Source organism: Calypte anna, chromosome 5A, assembly GCF_003957555.1.
Source record: "Calypte anna isolate BGI_N300 chromosome 5A, bCalAnn1_v1.p, whole genome shotgun sequence".
NCBI classification, from domain to species: domain Eukaryota; kingdom Metazoa; phylum Chordata; class Aves; order Apodiformes; family Trochilidae; genus Calypte; species Calypte anna.
Window position 1 is genome coordinate 10,676,536 of NC_044251.1, and position 26,161 is coordinate 10,702,696.

At 37.2% G+C, this 26,161-nt stretch overlaps 1 protein-coding gene across 4 annotated transcripts in view; it reads right to left on the bottom strand.

Annotated features, from left to right (window-relative positions):
• The window catches only part of GPHN (gephyrin), a 274,169-nt gene that overhangs the window by 192,598 nt on the left and 55,410 nt on the right, over positions 1-26,161 (bottom strand). For all 4 annotated transcript variants that reach the window (XM_030452043.1, XM_030452042.1, XM_030452041.1 and 1 more), the window contains exon 2: positions 2,565-2,643. In XM_030452043.1, the coding sequence (XP_030307903.1) occupies positions 2,565-2,643 (79 nt within the window). The remainder of the gene's footprint in view (positions 1-2,564; positions 2,644-26,161) is intronic.

The following is a 26,161-nucleotide window of genomic DNA, read 5'->3' on the forward strand; positions in this document are numbered from 1 at the left end:
TGCTTTAGCTAGAGAATCAGCTGGTGAAACAAAGAAGACTGACAATTAGGCATGCTTGATACAAATCGATACACTAATAAAAAAACCCCTACAATGGTATCTTTATAGAATTTCATTTCACTGTAAATACACACTTCAGCTCTCCAGAAAAAGTCTTCTGCAATAACAAAAGAGAAGCTGCCTGTGATGGAGCTGAGAGGCAAACAAGAAGGGAGATGCCAACATAGCTTGGAAAACTGTACAAAGTAGGTAAGTCTCAGGAGAAATGGATGCCATTCAAAATGCCTTTTACATCATGTGTCAAACCACCCTAATCTTAAACAACTTAAGGTTGTTTTTTTTTATACTATCCACTTGCTGTATTATACTGTTTTTTTTTCCTCTGCTGCTAACATATCATCTGCTAGTAATGTGAACTCCTGTTAGAAGTATACACTGATTACCTATTTATATGCTAATGAACCTAAAATCTCTTGCACTCTCTTTGTTAAACTATTTTATTAGTGTCATACATTACAAATACACTGCAAACCTTTAGAGTGACAGAGGCATTCACAGAGAAGGCAATAGAATTTTTAATGCAAATCTGATGTTGCTATCTGATACTAGATTACAAAGAAAGGAGGCAGTTCATCCACAGTCAAAGCTAATGAGCACCAAAGAAATTCTAAACTATAAATCCTAAGAGAATTAATCAAGTATTATTTTGCTATTTCATTTTATTTATTTATTTATTTATAACATTTTATTTAAACTATTCTTATTTGAAATAAAATTAAAATAGTTCTTTAGCTGGCACTTTTATGCTTTAGCTCCATTTTATCATTTGCTTTTCTCGTTGCACAGTAAGGAATTGAGATGCCACAGGGCCTTAAGAGTCACCTACAAAATGCTGCACTGAACAATACAGCCTTAGATTGTTTCTTCATTTTGGAGATCCATTCACACATACATTTTGCAAGAACTCTTCAGAGGTGCCCATTCATAAAACTGCAAGAATAGCCATTTGGAAAGATAAAACCAAGTCCCTGCATTCCTATCATTAGGCAGGAAGAAGCAGACTTTTCTTGCACTATGGTGTGCCACACAACAGAATGGTCACGAACAGTCTTTGAAACTTTATAGATGTCTTGAGATGCAACTTGATTTTTCAAAGTGATGAAAATATCTACATTGGAGTCACTTATGCTTCTTATGCTATAAGCAACAGAAATCCATTTAATTTATGTTCCAAATTACAGTAGGTTCTTAGTATCTTCTTCCCTTTTCATCCCTTTTGGTGAACAGCAAGGAAAATGATAATTCTACAACAAAGACAATTCATATTTTCTGAAAGTTAATTCCAGAGGTGCAAAACCAAAACTATGTGTAGCACATCATCGTACCCACAGCTCAAAAAGCCATATAGAACTCTCAAAAATAATAAAAAACCCTCAATAAGTAAAAAAACCTCAATAAGCCAATTCTGTTTGAAAATTACAACCTTTGAAACAGCCTTCACTTCAACTTGGATAGTTGTTATTATTAAAAATTTATCTACTGCATTCATTCTGTGAATCTCAAGCAACAATTATACTTGCCCCTTTAGTGTTTCAGAAGTATGAATTATCAAATATTTCATACATTATGTCAAAATTTCCCAAGAATGTAGATACATATATATATATGTAGGTGCATATATGCCCTATACCAGTAGCAATATAACAAAATACGTTCTGCATCTACTTTATCACTAAAAATCCCCTCTAACTGAAATAAATTTCATATATACGAAATATACCTTATTTTCCACTGCTTCCCAACCAATACTGAAAAATGTGCTCTGTCAGTGTAAAGCTTATCATGATAGGGACCACTGTGCACAATCATTCATGTTAGGACGGGAATTTTTCCCTTTTCTCATAATAAGCAGTATATTTCTGCACACTAGCAAGACCTTTTTCAGATAGTACTGAAGTTAGCTGAAGAAAAGAAGAAAAAAAATCAAAAGAAACCACACCAAAAAGTTTGATACAATTTCTAGTCTAGCTTATGGCTTATAAGGTTGAATTTTATTTTACAGGAAAATACAAGACTGAGATGAAGACCACTAGTCTTGCCATGAGCTAAAAATCAGCTCATCTGCTCATATACTTGAATCAAAACAAGTAGTGCAGGAAGAAATAAACATCAGCTCTATGACATAAGATACAAAGAAGAATAGCTCCTACATCTTAAAATAGCTGGTGATAACATCATTATCCAATAATCTCCTACTTTATTTGCAGTTCCTCCTTAATGAAAAAGGGGCCACAATGTGTAGAAAACTCCCCCACAGAAATACTGGCATGCACAATAACCTCTGATAACTTTTTTTGTACCCTTTACCAAATGTGCATATTGGATGTTAGTTCATGAACAGAAGTAGGAAAAAATACGTGGTTTTAATTATATTTGTCTGTATTAAAGACAAACAACTTGGCAAGTACACTACCACTAACACACCACTACATAATCACATAACTACTCACAAGGATACTGTGAAGCAGCTTTTCTTTGCTTAGCAATAAGAGCAAGATACTCACAAAGAAGGGTCTTGGACCAGATCTTTAAGATTTATCCCACTACGATCCTCGGCAAGGTTCCTGAAGCAACTGTCACTCACTAAAAAAAATAGAAATAAAATTAAAACAAAGCAAAATAAAAACAGAGAAACAATAGAGGTGGAAATTTAAAAACAGAACATAGTTAATTTGATTAACTAGAAACACCAGTGTTTGCATTTGGATTTTTGGTGTTTGGAATTTGGATGTTTATATATAAAGTCTGATTTTCCATGAGATTTCACCTTATTTAAAGATAAATCAGATCAAGGGGAAGTGATAAACACTGCATTACAGATTACGGGGATTCAGTTTCAGCTGATGTCCTTTCTACTTCTCCACTGGTGCCTACAAAGACATCCAAACATGAACACTGGATATGCAAGTACACAGATATCCCTACACTTAACAGCAGAGTTTTTAACCATGTACTGGTCAAAATTCTTTACCTATCAGTGAGAATTGCTATATATCTAAAGTTCACAGCTGTTCATGGGTTACCAAAGATGTTTAGTGTGAGCAATAGCCAAAACAAACTTTGAAGACCAAAAAGGTACTCAAACTGCTTACAATTAGCTCATAGAGTGCATGTAAAGCAGGTAGTTACTGTAATAATCAAAATTACAAGGCAGTAGGTTTCACAAAAGTTGAAAGAGTGCTTTCATTTTAGTGTGCTTTCATTTACTTCACTACATTAAAAAATTATGTGATTTAAACATGAAACTCCAAATCTCCTCTCTTGGATAATTCTCTCAGCATATTCCCACAATCAGGTTCATTACTGTTCAATAACGCCACAGCCAATCTGAGAGGTGGAAAAAAAAGTACTGGCACAAATGCTTTTAAAGATGAGCATAAGTTCAAGGGAATTACACTTATTTTTAACTATAGGAGACTTCCTGAAGTACACAGAGGTTGTGATACGGCAAAATCAGTCTAAGGATCCATTTGCCATTGGTAATCTGCCTAATAGAAGAAAGCTGATGAAGAAATGCATTACTGCTCATCTTCCAACACAGACCACCACCTTGCCTTTCATGAAAAGAGAATCAGCTGCAAAACCAAATGCTTCTACTTTGTCTCTAAATGCATGACACTCTTTAAAATTTACATCTATGAGTATTCATCTGCATCACCAGCATCAAAACCATGCAAATCATTCCCAGAATGCTATTTTTACAACTTATGATACATACTGTGATAGACCTACTTAAGACACTATAACATTCTAAACATTTCCAGTAGCACTTCTTATTTCCAAAGCTTCTCAGGAGCATGACACCTGTTAGACTAGTGATAAGTACAAGTACTGGAAGAAAGGGGTCCCTGAAGAAGGGGCTTGGGTAGCTGATGCAACAGGTACTGGGCCTTGCTCTTACTCAAAGCCTGACACCTAACAACCTATGACATTAACAGTGGTATTTGTTAAGTGTGGGTAATATAAAGAAAACTCGACACCTCAACACTGTAATAACCAGTTGGTATCTTAGGCTCCTCTTATCTGCCATTTCTGAAAATGCAGTCCAAGAGTTGCTTGCCATATGTAATCCCTGAAAGCCAGGCAGTACATCACACAGACCCTCTTGTCTATGAGTGAAAGCAAGGACAGGCAGCCTGGAGGAATACAGAGAAGTTGTTTGTGCAGGCAGGAATCAGGTTAGGAAAGCTAAAGCCCTGTTACAATGAAATCTGACCAGGAACATCAAGGGCAATGAGAAAAGCTTCTGTAGGAATGCTGGTGATAAAAGAAAGACTAGGAAACAGGTGGGCTCTCTCCCAAAGTAAACAGGAGACCTGGTTATCTGGGATATGGAGAAGGCTGAAGCACTCAATGAATTTTTTCCTCAATCATCGCTGGCAAGTGCTCAAGCCACACAAGTCACAGAGGGTGAAGTCAGGGACTGGACTGGGAGAATGAGCAGCCACCCACAGTAGGAAAAGATGAGGTTTGAGACCGTCTGAGGAACCTGAATTTGCACAGGTCCATGGGAGCTGGTGAGAAGCATCCACAGGTTGTCAGGAAACTGGTGGATGAAGTTACTAAGCCTCTATTTACTATGCTCAAGAAATCGTGGCAGTCCAGTTAACTTCCCACTGACTGGAAAGGGGGAAACATAAACCCCATGTTTAAAAAAGGCAAAAAGGAAGACCAAGAGAATGACAGACCAGTCAGTCTGACCTCTGTGCCCAGCAAGATCATGGATCATATCCTCCTGGAAATGCTGGTGAGGCACACGGAAAATAAGGAGGTGTTTGGTGACAGCCAACCTGCTTTCACTGCCATGCCAAATCATGCCTGAAAATCTGGGGGCTGCCTATGATGGGCTTAGAGCATTGGTGAACAAGGGAAGAGGAACTGATGTCATCTACCAGGACTTAGGCAAAGCATTTGACACTGTCCTGTACAACATTGTTGTCTCTAAATTGGAGAGACATGGACTTGATAGATGGACCAGTGGGCAGATGAAAAATTGTCTGGATGGTCAGTGGCTCAAATGTCCAGGCACTGATCAGTGACATGGGGCATTGCTCAGAGATCAGTATTGGGCTGGTGCTGTTTAGCACCTTTGCCAGCAACTTGGACAGTGGGACTGAGTCCCTTTTCAACCCAAATCATTCACAATTCTATGATTGTAATTACCTATTTATGAATGAAGTTGAAAACTGTAAACCTTCTAAACCTTCTATTTAGTTAGGAGAGCTGGGCAATACAAGGTTTTGTTAAAAAGACTAACTTAAAATCAGATACACATGTACAAACTTTGCAAAAGGTATCAACCTCATCCTCTCAGCTCCCCTCCCTTTTTCCTTTTTAATTGTAGGAGAGTCAGGACACCAGGAAGGGGCAAATTTGCATCAATCCTCTTCTTAGGTTAGCACTCTAACATCATTCTGATCCTAACCAAATCAGAAAACAGGTATTTCAAATAAATATAGAAATATTTCAAACAGTTCTGACCATGAAGAAGTCCAGTGTTCAGTTTATATTCAAAAAAATGAAATTCTGAAAATGACATTTTACTATGATTGACAATTCCCATTACTAGCATTTATGGCAAGAGGAGAGCTTCCAGTGAGAGGAAATAATTCTGCAGAATGAGCTGGAATTATACCTCTTACAGGAAGGCTTTGGCACACTTTACCAACCTGCATACAGGCACAGCCACCTTCCCTCACATCCTTGCAAACTCTAGCCCAGGAAATACCCAAATTTTCAGCAGTAAGCACTGGGTGGAGGCAATGAGGCAGAATAGGTACTACATTTCTCACAGCTTGAAAACCATAAATCAACACTGCATGTACTTTTAAAAATGGTACAGTCTGACTGAAACGCAAGCTATTTGTTTTAAACGAGACATAGGGTGAAACTATGTTTGATGGTATGGCAGAAAGATCAGGATGATCTTTGTGTTTTAGAGTCTGAGGGAAGGAAAGGCAGAAGAAAACTTTGCATCACAACCACAAATTTCACCAGGAAGGCCATGCCTGACCTCTTGTCTTTAAAGCACAAACAAGAGGGACTTATACATAGGACATCTATATGAACACACACCTAATGCAAGATTTTACTGACTTGTTTCAAAATGTCATTATTTTTTATCCCTGTTTTTTAAACCATAGAGTACTGTACATACAATCACATCCTACAAGGTACTAGACATGTTTTTTACAAAATTAAATATTGGCACAAATATCATGGGCAGAGACTGTACATGGAAACATGCAGTCTGAAAAACATCAAACTAAGGAGAAATCCCTAAACATCCATGGAACAGTTTGACTTCTAAGTGAGCTTCTACATCTATCAAAAGCAAAGAGGTTTTAGCAACAGCACCAATTTTCATAGAATCATAGAATCAACTGGGTTGGAAGGGACCTCAGAGATCATCAAGTCCAACCCCTGATCCACTACCATGGCAGTTGCTAAATGTTTCCCAACATTTTGTCCTACTTTCAGCCCCTGGTTTCTATTAGTAATGTTCTGTCTCTGACCTGCATCTAATCTTGTGCCTAAGAAGAAAAGGAGATGGGAAGTCAACAAAGGAACATAGTTCTCACCTCTCAATTACACTGCAAACAAAATTCCCTGTGAAAAAGTTAAAATCAGCATTCACACTGTAATGTGCAAACATCCAGTTTATAACAGTTGTGAAGCCTTCCCACTTGGCAGTTTTGAACTTCTTCTAAATCCATCCATACAAACTTTTTCTTTGCTTTCTTCAACAGTTTTACAGTATACCACACTGAAGAAAAACAGATTATTAGTCTGTTGATTTCCAAAATGGGTTGAAAGTCCTTCAAGTCTGAACATAAACTAATATTTTTCTATAAGTGGATGGAGGATATAGTCTGTTGTGAACTTTATACTTTTAATGTCAATTAAATATAATTTAAATTCAATGATAATTTGAAACTAATATAACCCTTTAAAACTGTCACAATCTCTTATCCCACACAATGTTTTTGCAGTAAACAAAAGGCCCCTTTAGATCAAAGCACTTCCAATTGTACAGCTCTTAATAGTCATTGTCATATCATATTTTTAGAAAAAAAAATCATTACTTACAAAAAATGAAGGGCTGTCTACAGTTTGGTGAAGAAAATTAACAGTAATGTTTATCTCCCCAATATAAAAATATGCCATTCCAGAAAACTATTACCTGACACATTTCCTTCTTGGTTCTCACAACTCAGAACTGCTTTTAGACTACTGGTGACTTCCTATGGATAAAAACCATCCTGACAGCAGAAATGTTGCCCTCAGAAAGACAGTCACTGATAAGTGTGCACTTGTACTTCAAAAATACATGGACTGCTACAACACTGAACAGTAATGCACTGAAGTATAAAATGCCAATTTCTTACATTTTTTTGTCATTTAGTGATAAAACCTCCTAAATTCATTTTTTTTCACCTGTCTGTAGTAGTTTTAGCAGATTTTCCATGGAAGATAGAGATATCTTACACCCCTTTTTATGGAATAATTTATGTGTTTAGATTTTTATACCAGACTCATGCACCAGCTGATAAATATATAAAATATTTAATGCACTTGGGATGTTCTGGAAAGTACTGGTCTGGCACAGCATTTTATTCTAGTCTGGTTTTGCTTGCAGTAAAGCATTATACAGTAGTCTCATTTTGTATTCAGGCAGTTCTGTTTTATGCACTGCATGCAAATGTAGTAGGATTCAAGTATTTTGCTTTTACAGACAGAACCTTATACACACTGTGGCAAACACCCATTTTTATCTATTGTAATTGTATATATTGGTGATTTCACTGCTAAGAAAGCTTAGGTTTTAGAAGGTAAAAGAATTTTTTCACACTGTAAAACATCACTCTTTTCTCATCAGCCTTTTCTCCTGCAGACATGGAATTCCTGTCCTATAGGTATACTTTAAAGAAAGCAAAGGAACAGCACAGTAACAGAATGTAAAGATTCTCTAACTATTAAAATGGCTTTAAGGTATTTTGCCTGCCTCATGAAGAGTAACATTTGAGATAAATATCCTGCCTCTTTCTAAGCTGTTAGTGACAGCAATATTTTGTTGATATTTTTCAAGTCACTGCATGTCAAGAAGAAAACATCTAGAAAACAGATGGCATATTACAGAAATCTTCTAGCACTTTCACCAGATCTATCGCAGAAGCCAGCAAATTAATAGTAAGAAGAGCACTTACATTATTTGCATATCTGCACACAAATTGCTCTGTCATATTTGCAGAATAAAACGTACTCATCTGCATGCAAATTGCAAATGCTGATAACTGCTTAGAAAAGCCAAGTCTACCACTACTGGAAACAATGCAGGCTGGTTTCCTAAGAACTTGTGATCTTTGTTCCCTAAATGTCATTCACTAACACCATAATAAATCCAGACTCCCTTTGGCAGTCACACAAGGAAGAGAGCTGCAGGTAATAGAAAGCCATGCATGTGAAAGCACAAGTTTATATCAAATTGTCTTCTCCTCAGCGAGGTTATTCAGCTGAGTCTCTTCTTCCCTGGCTGCTAATTTTCACTTTATTTATACATAACAGTATCCTTAAAAATTCTCTGCTGCACTGGAGTTTCTTTTCTATTATCCTGTTTCTATTATCCTGTTTATCAATATTTTTCATAGGTAGGTTAAACAGGTTTAAAAGTGAGGACCTGAAAGACCAGTGGACAGACTGAAGGATGACACTTTCTTTTTATCATATAACCCTTGTTTTCCCATGGCAGATAATTGAAAAACTATTTTCAAAATTGCAAGGTGTCCATGCACACCAAATTTCAAGTTTTCATTTCCATTTTAAACTTAATTCTTCTAAAAATGGACATAACAGAATGCAGTCATAAAATGGCAACACTGTCAGTTTCAACCACCTACTTCCCAACAGAAGTAGCTGAAGGGCTTTAATATAGTTACTGATGGGTAGGTTGGGCAGTATCTGGGCCAACATGTCACATAAGAAACAATTTTAAAAATTGAGTTAAAGCACAGTGGTATTTACAGCACACAGATAAACAGCAAACAAATATTTGCTTAGGTGTGAGCAGGGTCAGGCAATAGAAAACATACCACCTCCTCTTCCACAGGTTTGTATATTCTGATCTTGGAGCTATGCAAAAAAGGTAATCAAACATTTTATTTAAATGGAGTGTTAAAAGAGCTAAAATAGCCACAAGAAGAAATGAGCTCCTCTTTTATTTGGATTGTGATTTTTATTTTTGAAGTATAAAACTCATTAAAGTGGTAACTAACAAGTTGTGCTGGTGAAATTAAGATGTTCAGGCTCTGCAGTATCAGAGATAGTCAATACTCTTCAGGTAAATCCAGGAAAAATATTTTTTTTTACCCCACACCTTGCAACAAGGGCAAGTTTGGAACATGTCACAGAATGTATCTACTGCTGGTAATTTTTACTGTAAGAAGTAATGTTAAAGTCTGAGAGGAAAACAAAGAAAGACAAGGGCTGCTATCAAAGCTATCATATGAAGCCTGCAGAATAAAGAAAGCATACAGCTAAGATTAACCTGTCTGAAATAAAAGAGTAAATCAGTAACTTCAACTTACTTGATAAGATTTATTTTCATTGGACATTCAAAGCTAGTCATAGTTTCAAGACAAGCTATAGTTTTAATTCACGTATTATAATTCACTCCCAAATACAAATTCTCAACAGACAAGAGCACAAACACATTATTTTATTCTGGAGCTTTTTTCAGTTCACCAAAATCCCATAGTCTCTTTCTTACCCACCCAGCAAGAGCATTCTTGTTCTTTCTCTGCCACATCACTAGCCACAAGTATAATGTATTTGTCCCTATTTTCTCTGACCAAGTAAAGGCTGACCCAGCAGACAACCTAACAACAGCAGCTTCATAGATTATGAAGTTAGGACTGCAGTGATTATTTTGACCACCTATATACATCTGCCCCACACACACACCTGGGGGGCTGCTGGGAAAGGGACAATTTGCCACCACCAACTGGATGCCACAAACTGGCCCTGACCACAGGCAGCTGGACATTTCTCCACTGCCAAATGCCTGCCAGGATTCCTGGCCACAGACTATCCAGGGGCACTCATCCAGCCCTCTGAACAGTGCTGAGCTCCTGGGGCAGGCGGCTCTGCTCACCCTGCTCTGAGCTCTGCCAGGAAACTGAGTCTGGGGAGTTCAGATGAATGGGTCACACAACTGGGAACACAAGCAAGGTAACACAAACAAGGTAACAATTATGGTTATAATAACAAAGAAATCATAAAAGAGTCATTAAAGAAATTAAAATCTCCAGAGATGTAGCATTATCAACAGTTCTAATTGTTTATACACAATTTTTTAAAAATCAAATTCCTTAAAGCTACAAATACAAAATGACTGATGGAATGTTTCCTTTGGACTCTTGTTACTTTAATTGGAAAGAAAAAAACTTTGGGATTTTAGTTTGTTTTCAACAACTATTTCCAATAATGAAACCTATACTTCCTACACCATCTACACTTCCTTTCCCTGTAAAAACAAAATTCCAGGATGGAAAGGAAAGGCATATAAGGTATGCACATCTAAGAGAGGTGAAGAGTTAAAATAATTTGAAAAAAAAAGATCAGTACTTTTTAAAAGAATTTTATTTCCTTTTAGACTTCAAAATTATTTGTTCTGTCACAGGTTAGAACAGCTTTATTTACAGTAGATACCAAGCAGCATCCTCTTAAAAGGCAGTCTTTACAAAGAAGCTTTGATTTTCAGCTTTGTTTATTTCTTTTGGGGACACCTGAGAGCTTTTTCCCCTACTCTAAAAATCAAATACTCTTACTCTTTATCTTGGCTCTCTTGTACTTTACCTAATTCAGGAAAATAATATGTTCTGTTCTAAAACAATTCACAGCATTTTATACAGGTCCATTCTAAGAGCTCACATGGATTCTCAGTTGCAAGGTACACTAATCAAGTCTACAACCAATCTCAGCTTGATGAACTCTTAAATACAGTATAACGTATACCTATGCCAGATGCTAACATATTTCAAGTCTAACCTGCAAGCTTGATTAAAAAAACCTATACTCCACTTTCCTATTGTCATATTCTGTCTACAAATACTGCACATCTCATGTATCCATGTAAAGCTCTTCATTTCCTCTGTCCCTCAAACACGACCTGGTCTCACTATGGGTGTGATCAGTTATTGACAGGAGGTAAGAAATCTCACTTCAGTGTACGGCATGCAGGAACCCCCCTCTTTGCACTGCTGCACAGCTAAATGCACACTGACCTGCTGAAACTTTAACAGATCTCCAGGCCCCAACCAACCAAAAAAACCCCCAACTTTTTTCCCCAGTGTTTTGTTTATTCCATCATGTGCATAGACTCCGCCTATTCTACACAGCTCTGGAGCTGACCATGTCTCAGGAAACTGATTCCTAGAACTGATATTGACTCCATGCCACTATTCATTTGCTTCCAAGTGTCTACTCCTAATGGTCAAGAATAAACTGTGAAAAGGTGAACCAATGTCTCTTGTCAATTCTTCCAATTGGGAGGATCTTGAAAAAGCTTTAAATAGTTGGAAGTCAGCCAATTATGTCAGTGAGCTGTGAGAAACATGAAAAAAAAGAAAAAAAAAAAGCCAGTTAAAAATCTAAGTGTTTAGCTTTACCACCCATCACTCATTCAGCTAATTACTGAAGTTACCATCTTCAAATGATTCTACAGTACTAAAAGTACTTAATATCCTTAATATACCACTTGAAACATACGCTCCATCAAACCTGACAAAAAGACAAAAATATGAAGACTAAAAATACACTAAGAAATTATAAAGCAGTAAGCTTTGCAATTCTGTGCCTTTGTTTCTGTTCACTTACTGAGTTGCAACATTCAATACTCTATGGAGTCTTGATTGCCAGTCCTTGATTTCGGGTCCTGATTTCAGGATGAAGCTACAAGGTTTATTTCAGTTTACTGTCTGTTTCCTTTCTGGAATTCTGCTATCAGATATTTTAAAACAATAATTTTAACAGACAAATTAAGAAATTCACTAAAAATATCTTTTATTAGTTTACAATTTGCTAACTTTAATTGTAAATCTTCATCCAAATGTGTGAGACAGTAAATAGGAATGCTTTCTAGCCCTGTACAACCCTCATCTGACAAGAGCCTAAAGAGCTCTAATCCAATGTTTCTTCCAATTAATATTCCTCCACTCATGTAAGCATTTTCACTCCTAACTTTCTATCTATACTGTATTCCTTCTGAGCTACTGTATTTTATCCATGGTCAAAAATGCATTCCTTTTTAGTTGCAATGACATCAGAATGACTGATAAGCAGCCCAGACTATTCCTCCTGTAGATGAAACAATTCTCTACCAAGCCACAATTTTTGTAATAACCATGTTGCTCATTTGCCTAACTTACTTTCAGCAACTCAGTCATTTTTACTCCTAAACACCTCTGAAATGTACACATGTTGTCATCTTACTGCTGTCCCCATTTGTGTAAAGTGAATATATACAACATTGGGGGGTTTGCCTGGAATAGAAAAAATTATACCCTCTGGAGATAATCTTGTCACACTGGTATCTGACTGCTTACTGTAATTTCACTCCCTTGGTCAATTCCAAATCTTTAATAATACTTAACTCAGCCTACAGCAAGCAAGAAAACAGGAGAAATCTTTAAAACATATCCAGCCTGTCATCTCTCATATGTTTGCTTATACAGGCAATGAATCAAATCAATCAATCAGCTGTCAGGACCATACCAAGACATTCAGGCATCTGTAGGAGAATGACACCCATATGTCCATTTCTATTTCTTGCAGCTCAGAAGAAACCCCACAGTCACCACATTTACAACAGGGCAACATGAAGCATCCTGCCAAAGGTTCCCCCTCACCATATTGTGCCCTAAGCACCCTGCCAAGGCAAGGGTCCTGGAAATGAGACAAAGAAGCAAAAGAAAACTGAGATGTTCCCCTTGGCAGAGGCACCAGAGACAGTATTCCCTGGCAATCCAAACCCCTCCTGCCAGACTCACTAGGTTTGATGTTGGCATGCTGCAGCACGTGGCATTACAGGTTGTGTATGTGTGTGACTGTCATGGTAAGAAAGGTTAAAGAGGTTAGGATCCATAGTCCGGGCTCTTTTCTTGCCTCTCTTATAGCCCCATAAAGAATAAAACATTCCTGTGGCCCTCCTGAAACTCCAGGTCATGTATACATCCTGGGTTTCTGGACATCCTCCCTGCCTGATCAGCACTGAGGAAGAGGAGAATGATAGGCTTAGTAGCAGTAGCATCTACTGCACAATTAGTGATCCTCATGGCCCACAAATGGCCAACCAAAATAGAGGCAAACTGTATATATGCTATTGAAAAGTTTGGTGTCTCTTCTGTCATTATAAAATGACTTTTGTTCTTTCTTACTGAAGCCTTTGAACTGTGGCTTTTAAACCAGCCATTTGAAGATTATAAAAATGGGAATGGGTATCCATGTTACTCTAATTGAAAAAGACAGAAACACTTCCCTGCCAAACTTTTTTTTTTTTTTTTTTTTATAGTGTATGCTGATATATGAAGGATTAATAAATTCCCTTTTAAATGGGCTGTTGAGTGGACAGGAAAATGAAGGCATCACACAATTTACTAGTTCATTCTGCGATTCCTGTCCTTGAAGTGGGTGCTCATTAAGAAACAAAAAAGGTCTTAAACTTTGTTGGTGTTCATGGTATGCATGTCTGGTATGCAGTTTTCCTGAATTCCATTATTGACTTAAGTGTATTTACATAAGCATATTAAGAAATTGCACTGTGCTAAATTTTGCAGATTACTCTCATTCTCCTCATTCATCAAGTGACAACACTTATCATCATTGGGGACATTTTTTTTTGTACTGTTGACTGCAGAAATCCCAACACACTGATTATGCCTCACATTTATAAACAAATCCTAATTTATTTTTTTCAACAAAATACTGACTTTTTGTTCTGTCAACACGAGTTGTAAGACCTGCTTGCATTTAGAACTGTTGGCAGAAGCACTGCCTTTTTTTCAGGGTTGCTGTTCTTAGGCAATCATCATATCTCATAGCACTGCAGTGACAAAACTAAGCAGGCAGGCCTACAGAATTAAAATACTGAAATCTTGCCAGATGTTAAAACCAGGTGAATGGTGAACTGCCACATAAATTAAGATTCTAAGAGTAGCAGTGATTTCATTAGACTGCATAAGAAAACATCCTTAATCTACTTTGGCACAAATGGGATGCTGTAACATTATTTTCTGAAACAGATATCTAAGTCAGTAAATCTATTTTAAATAGTTACTGATCAAAAACTGTATAGAGCAACAGTCAGATTGTTCTGAACAATCCAGCATTGTTCAGAATTCTCAAGTGACTGGGTTGCCCACTATTAGAAAGGCTTTCAAACACCAAGACATTTTCATTTTTCATATTTTTTCTACTAAAAAACAATTTGAGATCTTGATAAAAAAGCAAATTACTTTTCACTTAAATACTCCTTGTTTATTATGGAAGTCTGTTTTTTTTCTTCCCAGTTTATATTTCTACTGCATTTTCTCCTTCACATTTTAAGCATTTCAAAAACATCTATGAAGAGACTTGAAACTGGTACAGAATCTCAATCTGAGCCTTTTTGTTTCCCATTGCAAGCAGCCTGGAGGTCCTGTCTTCAGCCTATCTGGTCAGTTTTGTGTTCTGCCCCTGTGGCAGAAAAAGCCAACAAACACCTGCAGAGGGGAGGCCAAGCCAATGCTCAGAGGGGTGTGCAGAGGCTCAGCTCTAAAACACTCTCCTCTGAAGAGGCATCTCTAGATCTCTGAACTCTTCCCACACAGAAGGGCATAAGCCCTTTTGTTATTCCTTAGCTTTCAAAACTGTTTGAAATTATTTTTGCTGTGAAGAAATTACACTTCAGGGCACTGCTGTTTAATTTGCAAATATTTCACCAGGCAGAAAGACAGCATTTCTGCTCTTCACAGTGCAGAACAGTTTTAAATACATGAACAGATCATAATCAGCTGTTAACCATGCTTTTTCACTATGAAAACAATGATACAAACAACCAAGATGTGCACTGTATCACTTTATGATCTGTATTTTGACATGTTTTGTGTTTTCTTGCAACACCCTAAATTGTGAGGGGGAGGTTAAGAGATTCCCTGCTCTGGAAGTTGATAAACCACAGGCAGCTGCCTGGCAGGGCCAGCAGCTGATGCATGCAGCATGTGTGAGAAGATGGCACTGCACTGAGCACCATCAGGGTATAGAATCAAACAGGATGCTGAAAAATTCCTCTAGTCTTGAGGAATACAGGTTTGAGGAAAATGAAGTAAATAGTAATTAAAAGAAACCCCAAAACCAAAACTACCAAGATCTATTCTTTTATTACACCTCCGTAGAGGCAGTCACCTTTAATATTAGATATAAAATGCTCCTAAGTACCTTAAAAATATATATATATATTAATACCTTAGTTAAAATTACCAACATAACTGTTAAACAATGACTAAAGCCCACATTTGCAAATCCATCAGTTCATTGAGAAAGGTATTCTGCTCCTCCAGTGAATTGTTTCAAGAATATGGGACAGGTTAAGCAATTAAACTTTTAGAAGTATCAACATGTATAAATTTTAAGAATTGCATAAAACTTTCAGCACTGTTGTGACAGGACAACTCTCACTGTTAGACATACATATTAAACACAGGTTTTTTAATTCTTTGTAAAATGCCTGAATTTGCCTATAGAAATTATTAAAACTGGTATCCATCCACTTCTCTGTGGCTGTGTCCCTCTCCTCTTTCCCTGAAGTTTTATTCCAAAAACTGTTTTTTAACCTAATGACCAACTTCCAAATGAATTTTAAAGAGACATCAAAGCTTGCAATTCATCACAGAAAATCAGAGACAAAGACAGTAAGATGGAAACTATGGGAAAAATGAATGGTTGGTGAGAGGAGAGGCAAATCAGTGCCCTTACGAAGGTTCTTACCCCTTATCACCTCAAATCACTGCAAACATAGGATGCACTGGGAATAACCCAAGGTGTGGTACCCACTTCTCAGGATTTAGTATTTGACTTGTTCCAGATGAAGTAATACTTAGAACAATGCAAAACAATTAAGCAAACAGAAAATACTGGAAACCACTAATTCTTTCTAATGTTCAATCCGCCTAAAAGTGGTATAATCATGAACACCAATACTGGTGTTCAACTATTTAATGTATGAAGATTGAGCAATGTATTAAAAAAATCCGTATGAAAGTGAGTACCATTCAAAGGGAAATGAAAATGTATTATGAATAATGAGGAAATTTCTAAACTGAGAGACAAGCAGTGCTATTTTTGGAAGTGAACAGATGGCTACAGAAGAGCAGATCCAGAAATGAAGAACAATATAGGGAGTCATAGCAGGGGGGCTGGAATGCTGCATAATAGGAGAACATGGTTTTCTTATTTTACTGCATACACTTTCTGAGAAGCTGAAGAAACTACAGATTTATAATTAAAAAGATGGGAATTATATTTCCAGCTATGTTAGTCACTTGCAGAGAAGTTTTGGCTACTTTTTTAATCCTTTCTGAACACTAAAACATTTGTACATATCAGTTAGAAAACCTCAGCTTGCAAAACCTCATACACTTTTTCTGTTATGAAAGAAATAACAGTGAAATGAAAAATTAGGGACCAAAATATAGCTTATTTGCTTTAAAAGTTTTCCATTCAGGTATTTGTATCACAATCTTTCAAAGAATTTGCTAAAGATGTAACAGTACATATAATTTTTTTTAAGGAACACCAAATTTTTGGCTCACTGCTACATCTGTATTTATAGACCTTTGTACAAGATAGGAAAATCAATTAAATGTGCAAAAAGCATACCTCAATAATCTCATCTCACATTTCCAGGAAAAAGGCAGTACATCCTCTTTTTCCCAAATATGAGATGAAGCCATGACTTCAGCTTTAGAGCACAGACTCAGTGAATTTAACTTAAAATCCCATTAATTTTTTTTTTCCCCAGGAAAGGCAAAAATATTAGTTGTCTTCTGTCAGTGCAACTTTAACAATAATTGCTGTGCTCATACCTTCCTGTAAAATGGAAACAAAGTTATTTTAAGAGTTACATTAGGATGAAGAAAGTTCTTTTCCAAAACCAGTAGGTCTTGTCTTCAGAGCCAAGTTGGCTGACTTACTTCTACAGCTTGTCAAGGGCTTTCTGGATGTCAGCACAACCCTCTCACACATCAGCCACGTATCCAGTTTTGTGTCACCCGCAGACCTCATACCATCATCCAGGTCATTAATGAAGATGTTAAACGGGGCTGGACCTGGGCTACCCTCAGGGTACACTGCTAGTCACTGGCTTCCAACTGGACTTCATGGCCTGGGCCCAGCCATTCAGCTAGTTCCATACACTAAGGGCATTAGATTCTGTCTTTGCATTTTAAGCTTGGGCATGAAGAAGTTTCTGAAATTTTCAGATGCCCTCTAACAGATATTATTTATTTACATATATTAAAATAACAGAAACAAGGAAGAGAAATTAGCTGATGTCAAAAATCTCATTGTAACTTCAGTACAGAATGGGAGAGAAAAGAAATTTATTCAAACAAATGTTTTTAGGTGAGTAACTGGCAAATTGCTTCTGACACACAGGTCTGAAATCACTAATCCTAATCCATGGTTCCTGATCATTAAATAATAAAAATAACCTACAATCTGGAAAAGAGACAATCAAAGCCCTGTGTGAGGCAGAAGCAGGTTATAATGCCTACTTACTTTCTGAAAAATGTCTTCTGAAACCATTGACTCTCTACAGCATATTACATACCCCACAAAGGAGGGCTTTCCCTTATGATCCTGGTAAATTTTTATCATGTAAAAAATGAGCATTTAATGTAATGACATTTAAAGTAATCTAAAAGATTACATTTTTGCACTGATACACTCTGCAATGCTCAATCAGCACATAAATGATTAAACTAGCTCCCTGATGATAATTTAAAACTCAGACAGCAAAGAATAACAAATGTAAACAAACACCTACACAAACACACTTTCCTTGTACCTTGAACTGGCCAGACATAAAGCAGACCTCGTCCAAAAGCCATCCAGATCCATTGAAGTGGTGCTACAACTGAGCTGAGCTGACAGGTCTGCCAAGGTCAGCTCTAGAACTGAACCATCACATGAACACTGACATCAGTTACCCAGAATGAAGGATGGGCAGTGCCACTCAGGTGTGTCTATAGGTAAAACCCTAAGTATATCCAGTATGAATTAACAACTCAGAGCTCCTATACTTCATACCCCCCAAGCAAGAAAGGGCTATAGTTTTCCCATCTACTGATTTTCTTATGCAACAAAGTGTTTCTCTTTGCCTTATAGAAGGAAACATTATGCTTATATCAGCTTTGTGATTTCAGTGGCACATCCAGACTTGGAAACAATGCAAACCACCTATACTTAATAATCACTTATGTATTTTCAATGCTTTATAGGTTTCCTGCCTACCAGTCCCTTTCATCTGGTTTTATTTTAGGTACAAAGCTGCAAGGGGAAAAAACCAAAACAAACCCAGATAAACTTCTTTAGAACAGCTATCAGATTTACCACACTCTCGACACTTCTTGATCCTACAGTAGCTGAAAAGCCAACAGTGTACAGGACAAGTAATTTCAGAGCTCTCACAGAGGGTATTGGCATGGAGCTCTGTGGGAAATGGCTTTGCTGGGTGTCCCAGCTGATGCCCCAGAGCAGAAGAGAGCAGACAGGGTGTGCTAGAGGAAGCTCTCACAGGAGAGACATCACTCTGAGACCAAACCCAACAGATTTCTGCTGTTAAGCAGAGCTAAAAGAGCTCCCAGAGCTAAGCTGGGGACAGCTTCTGGCTTTTCCCATTTATTTGCTGAGGGCTCCTCAGCCTTTAGGGCCAAAAGCAAGGTGATTGCAGCATGCTGTGAGGCCAGACACCCTGGGAAGCCTGAAATGATTAAAAGACTTGGTTAGACATTAGGAGAAAAGATGAGTGAGTAAAAACTCTAAGCTGGAGAAGAAAAATCCTTTGTGTACCATCTCTGTTGGTGTAACACCTAGTCCCCTTCCAAAAGTCAATGAAGTGACACACTTTAGATTATTCCTCTTTTAATCCACATTTCCTTTTTTCTCCTTAGACATGGTTTTACCTATTTTTAAGACCACCATTCTCTTTGCATCCCTCATTACCAAAAAAGTGAACAAGCTGAAACAGAAAATAAGATATGGGAATCTTTGTTGCTCTCTCATCTGAGATTCTGCTTTGTGCCCTTGGATAAGCACCAAAGAAAAGCTTGTGTGCACAAACAGATTTTATCCTTGCTGTAGACACTCCAGGGTGTACCACACATATCATCCCTAAATTCCAGGTGACAAGCTAGGTATCTACTGAGCTGACTCTGTCTAGCACCTCCAAGTTGTTAAGAATTTGATTTTTCTATTTGGAGACTTTTCTAGAAAGCAGACAGAAAAGAAAGGCTCTTTTCTCTCTCTTCTCAAAGCCTTCACTGCATTATTAAAATGCTTTAAAGCACACTTTCTTAAGGTCGTATGTCTAACTTGTTCAGGTATTATTAATGGAATCTTGTTACTTTGCTGAAAAGTAATGAATTCCACAAAAGCCACGTAACTGGTTGCCAGGACTGAACAGTCTAAACCAATGGCAGACGCCAGACAACAGGAATGGGAGACACCCAAACAGGAATCACTTAGAAGAAGTTCTAATAATTTCAGCCTCAAATACTTAATCACTTATGTGTGTAGAATTCCATTAATACCTCTGTTCCAGTTGCAGGGTCCCAAATTTTTGCCTATGACAGCATTTATATCACCACCTTTTATGCACTATTTTAACCTGCTGCTGGTTTTCTGTAATCTGATCTCCACCACGATCCATTGGTTGTTTTCTAAATATGTGAGATAAATAAAGAGGAAAACCAGAGACCAGTATAGATGCATAGCAGAGGAAAAAAAATGCCACAGCGCTGCCTTGGTTTTGATAGCTATGTTTCAGAAATACCTTTAGTAAAATAATCTTGCAAGAACATAAATACTGGCTCTGTAGTGCCTGAGGAGTAGAAATAGACACATTCCACTAGGACTGTGAAGTTTACCAGAGCCTTCAGAAGCTGTTCTCAAAAACAGCCTAGAAAAGACAAGATGGGAAACACATATTTGTTACTGCTTGCCTGGATAAAGGCATATATAATGAATGTAGCCCAACTCGCCTTCAGTCAGATGCCTACACACAGCTCTAAGAATCAGACACTAAAATAAATTGGGTGAGCCACACCACAAAGCCAGTGACTTGGGAGTCTTTGTTTTGGATTAAGTTGCCAAAGTTGCAGAGAAGTTTTGTCCAAATCTCTATAGGTAGAAATAATACGTATACCTGGCAGAAAAGTCTGAAGTTTTTCCATCTGTTCACAGTGCTATCCAAGTAGCATCATGGAAAAACTAACACTGACAGGCTAACCAAGGCTTTGTCATCCTCTGACCAACAAATGTCTAAACTGCTGTAAAATTAAAATCTGAAAACACATAAAAGTTGTCTAAGTGCACCAAGATTTGCACTTGGAGAACTATCACTGGGCTTCTTCCCTGTACATACCCCCTTCATAGACCCCATTGAACAGATGCTCCTCTTGCCCTTGCCAAGGGAAACACTGCTTTCCCTCGACTGTTACATAAAATAAAGGCAGAGCAGGAGGGCAGAGGAACCTCTGTGTCTCCATGGGGTCCCCAACCTCTGAAGAGACTTCAGATTTAATCACTATTTATATTACTCTTTTTATTCTTTCTTATTAAAATGGCTATTTTATCATGCTGTTCATTGGCCAGTCTTTCTTACTGAAATCTAGAAGAGAATGCTGCACAGTCTCGCTCCCTCCCCTAATACAGAATTAATGCAAAAAGTCAACAAAAAGAAAAACAGCTGAGCTATGTGGCCCACATATCATCTTTCAATATTTTCATTACTTTTTGTCACACTCAGTGCTCAATTTTTGAGCTCTAAAATTCATATACAGCAATAAATATAATTTTAGATATATAGCTATAATTTTGCTGTAAACTATACAGCTTCTGTGTATATATATTTTTATATATATATATATATATATGTATATACACACACACACAATTTGATATATCATTGGCTGAATCTTCCTGTCCTATGGAAAAAGTTCTCAAAAATTCTACCAATGCAGATAATAAAGTCAGGAAGAGCACTTAGTACAATCTGTCTAAAATAATAAAGTATTAAGTTAAATGTTCATTAAATCATAAAAAAATTAAAATTACACTAAAACTGTATTTTTCTAAAGGAGATCTGTAAAGGAGCTCTGTTCAATTGTTAACTAAATCCAAGTCCAAAGTCCTCATATATATCAACAATTCACAACAACTATAAATTCTGCCAAGACACAGACAATGAATAATGAAAGGGAAAATCCAATCAGCACTGTAACACTTTATAGCCAGGATTCCAAGAGGAACTCTGTTCTCATCCTGTAACGCCACGTGCTGCAAACAGCTGCTCTCAGTATCAAAAGAAAATTTTGAGAGTAATCTGAAAGATGTGTTAAACCCTGAAATCAAGTTGGTTATTTAATCCTTTGCAACTAACTGGAGGCAATTAGTGATTACAAATAAATGTAGCTTTCTTAACTTAAGAATGCTCATGGATAAGATCCAAATCACCTGTCATTACAACAAATAATCTAACAATGGAAAGGAACAATCTGCACCTTTGTTTATTTATAACAGAAAATTAGAATGCAGTGCAAAAGACAATTCCAGCAGAGCAGCAGTCAGAAAAATAAAGGGAACACCTCAGATTAGACTTCCAGGATTTACATTCCACATTCAGCCCTGACAGAAGCAAAATCTGCAATCTGTGTCAAGAAAGACAATGGGATACAATTTCCAGGGAAATAATCAATACTTCTACATTTTTTAAACTGGAAATGGGCAGGGGGGGAAGATATAGACTGGAAGAGATAGAATAGAGGCAGGTAAAAAATGAGTATATAAACACCAGAGGCTGTTTTTGCAGAGAAAACTCTCCCTTCTAAAGGTCTTCATCTTAAAATAGTATCAGTTGTTTGTTCACTCATAGCATATATGAATGACAATATACTTACTATTTTCATTTCCATAAACTACCCCACTGAAGTCAATGGGAACTGCTTTATTTCATTCTGTAAGATGACTCACAAACCCCAGGACCATAGATTGGTATTGAAGATAGATCAAAAAGGGACTGAGAATTCACACATACACCCCTTCATCAATGCTCTAGAAACAAAAAAGTTGCACCTCTGTTGCATATTTCTATTCTAATTTTAGTCTTTATTGCTTAGAACTTGGCAGGAAAAATGGAGTGGAGGTTTCCAACCAGGCATTTGGTTACAATCAATGGGTACTACAAGCCAGGGTCATACCCTTGTGTGACAGCTCAGTCTGTCCCCACCCAGGCAGCAGGCATTGTCCTCAACCAGAAATCCTCAATGACACAACAAATGTGGAACACTCAGGCAAGCCTGAACTAATGGTAATAATTTTTTTCTTAAGACATGACTAAATTAACATATGGCTGGTTCAGAAGCAGAAGGTAACTCGATTTAAGGTGAAGTGTAAATTTAAAATAAAATAGTGGATAGATAAATTATCAGGCAAAAGAGATTCTGACTGCACTGATAGATGTCTGGCAAAACTCTAATGGAGCAGAAAGTTTAAGCATAGAGTAATGCCAGCCAAAACCACAAAAAATACTGCAGGTAAAGACAATCCTGATTACTTGTTCCAAAAAAGAAGAAAAAGGCTCTTCCAGGAACCCTTCCTTGGCTTCCATGTTCTCACTGCCAACTGCCTCTTTTTCTGGTACTTTCTGCCTAAAGGGGATCATGAAGAAGGTGTAGGAATGAACACATTTGGGTCCACTCCCCAGATGATCAGCCAAAGCCCTGGTTGTGTGCAGCAGGGCAGTCTCCTGCAGAGCCACTCCAGGGCACAATTGCGCACTTTGAACATGGGTGAGACAGAATTCTTTGCATTAGCTATAGCATAACAGCCCAACAATAACCCCACCAGACACAAGGCCAGTGATGCAGCCTCCCCAGCACTTTATTTTAAGTTACAAATCTTACATTTCCTAGTATCTCAAGCCCTATTTTTTTTCATAATACTAATGGCTAAAAATATTGGAACTTTACAGATTCCTCAGTAACAATGAAACTCCAGATATAGGTAGTTTAAGAATTCCAATGTTTCAACAGTTTATTGTACTGAGTGTAGTATCTGAGGCCTAGCACTGGGTGTAGTAACACATAAATCAATCCAATGTTTAATAAACTTATTATGCTAATTTATTTTAAAATTATTCAGCATCTATCTTACTGTTTTCAATCTTTTCAATAAACCTTAACAAAGAACCAATCAGGAAAGCAACTTAAATGGTTCAGATTTTGGCCCATACAGCACCATATCCAAAATCCAGTGAAATCAGTGTCTCCGTAACAAATGGAGTGCAAAGAAGTGCAATTGTTCTCACTCCCCTGCAGTTTTCAGTATTTCACAATGAAAAGCCTGGCCTTCAGTCTGCATATTCACATGATTTTAACAGAGCCTGGCTCGATTTCATGTTTGAAAATAGAACAATAGCCACCTTTAATTAACTAAAAGCTTTTGAATAGTAACACTGATTCTATAGAGGTTGTTATGATTAGTAGATAACTTATTAAGTGGTAAGGATCTTAAGAATTGATTATAAAAGCTAATAGATACAACAGGCTATCTCAAACTATCTGCTAGCAATAGCAATGGTTAAAAACGAGTAGTCTACAAACCAAACTAATAAAAACATGGTTACTGATCAACTGAAGTCACTTATTTCAGCTTCATTGTAAATAAAATTTAAAAGTCTTTCTAATACACCCATTTGCAAGACTGTTTGCCATACCAATTTTTTTCCAATTTCAGTATCTGCAATCTATTATTATTAAAAATTGATGCTGTTCCTAGCAGAGAGTTTGTAAGGACTGGCACAAATTAAATTTCTGTAGGACTGAGAGAAAAAGCAAGAAGCAGAATTTGATTTGTGGAATTAATATATAAATTTTAGACAAGAACTATTTCCAGTCATGGCAACAGCTGACTTTATGTATGCTGCTTAGGGGGGGTTAAGAAACATGTCTGCTTAATGTAGACGTTATGGGGAAAGGAAGTGCAAGAGAATCCCAATACATTTTTTTTTTTTGAGTGATAGTGGTTGATAATTACCACTGCAAGTCTTTTAATTGCAAACTCATACACATCATGAATTCAAGGCATTTCATTTTCTGAGCAGTCAGTTAGTGTCTATGATAAACAAACAATTTTGATGAAATTAACAGATTTTTCCAAGCTTTGACAAAATCAAACTAGGGTACAAACTTGAAACAATAATAAGAAGCCTGTTCAGTAATGTTTTGAAAAAACTCCTGCAAAAGCAAAATACAGAAACATATTACTGCATGCATCTGTCCCTCATCACAAAGCCTACTTTATTATATATGGCAGTGATTCTGTATGAAATAGCAAGTAGGAAAAATATTTTAGATATGTATTCCATGTCTAGTAATCATCCTAGAGAAGAGCACACAGTTAGAGAGCTGTATTAGGAAAGTAATAAGGAGAGCCTCTTTTGACCTTAAAATACAAGATGTGAACTTCATTGGTCAATCCTGTTAAAAACATCTTCCAGATGGTTTCTCATCCCAGTCTCCCTCTTAATCTTTGCTTGCCATAGATTATTTTATGTAAATGGCAGTAGTCACAATGTGCTAGCATTTTCCAAACATTGAAGAAGGGATGGTCCATGTCCCAGGGAACTCAAACACCAAAACAGGCAGGCAGGTAGACAGAAGTTGGGGAAAACAAAATAGAAAAAAATTGAAGCGTAAGCTGTGAATGGGATGAACTAAAAACGTGAAGGACTGGAGACAAAGACCCAACAGATGAGTTCTTCAAGGTTGTGCCATGCACTGATGCTGAAGAGCAGAAAGCAAAAGTGTGCATGACAAAAAGCTGTCAAACAAGCAAGAAGCTCAACAAGAGAAATGTAAGCAGAAAGTGATAGTTATGTATTGCCCTTCATTTTCTAGTAACTTCTGTAAATTCTTAACTTCTGAGTAATTCCTATTATTAGATACTAGGGCTTTATTCATCAAATTACTTGGGCTCTGTCAACATTCTCCAACATGAATTTGTTAAATCTCACCCACACAAAATTAGTTATTTCAACAGAAAGGCCATTCTTTTCCCTTCATTTAGGATATCCTTTGAAGGAACAGGCTGGTGTTAAAATACAGTCCTTGCAGGGAGACTAGAAATGCAAATGTTACTCTTATCTTACCTTTTCCACTGTTTCTTGCAAATTTAATAGGTTGAGTGTTACACTCAGAGTGAGTAATGTTTTCACATGTAAGATTTTCCCAAAGACCCTCAGAGAACTGACAGAAAGGAGATGCACTAACATAGGCTTTGTGCCACAGTTACAGACTCCCTGTTTCACAGAACAGTCATGGTTGGAAAGGACCTCTGAGTTTCTGTCCTTAACTTCTCCTCCTTGCTTGCTTGACACATTTTTGGTTATCTGAAATGTGTTAATCTAAGCAGTTAACCCACAAAAACATTTCAAGTGGCTCCACTATCTTTAAAATTTTATTTTTCTTTTTTCCTTTTGTTCTGGTTTTTTGGTTGCTGGTATTTGGTTGGTTTGGGTTTTTTTGGTGGTGCCATCTAGAGCCAGTTCTCCAAGACCATGTCCAAATGGCTCTCCAAAGTGGGAGATTCCAGTTTCCTGATGATCTGAGTGAACATCCTGTGTTTCAGTTTGTATCAACTGTCTCTGGTCCTGTTGCTGGTCACCACTGAAAGAAGTGTGGCTCAGATTTCTTTGCAGATTCCCTTCAGATACACTGAGCCTTCTCTTCTTCAGGCTATCCAGTCCCTGCTCTCTCAGCCTTGCATCACAGAGATGTTCCAGTCCTGT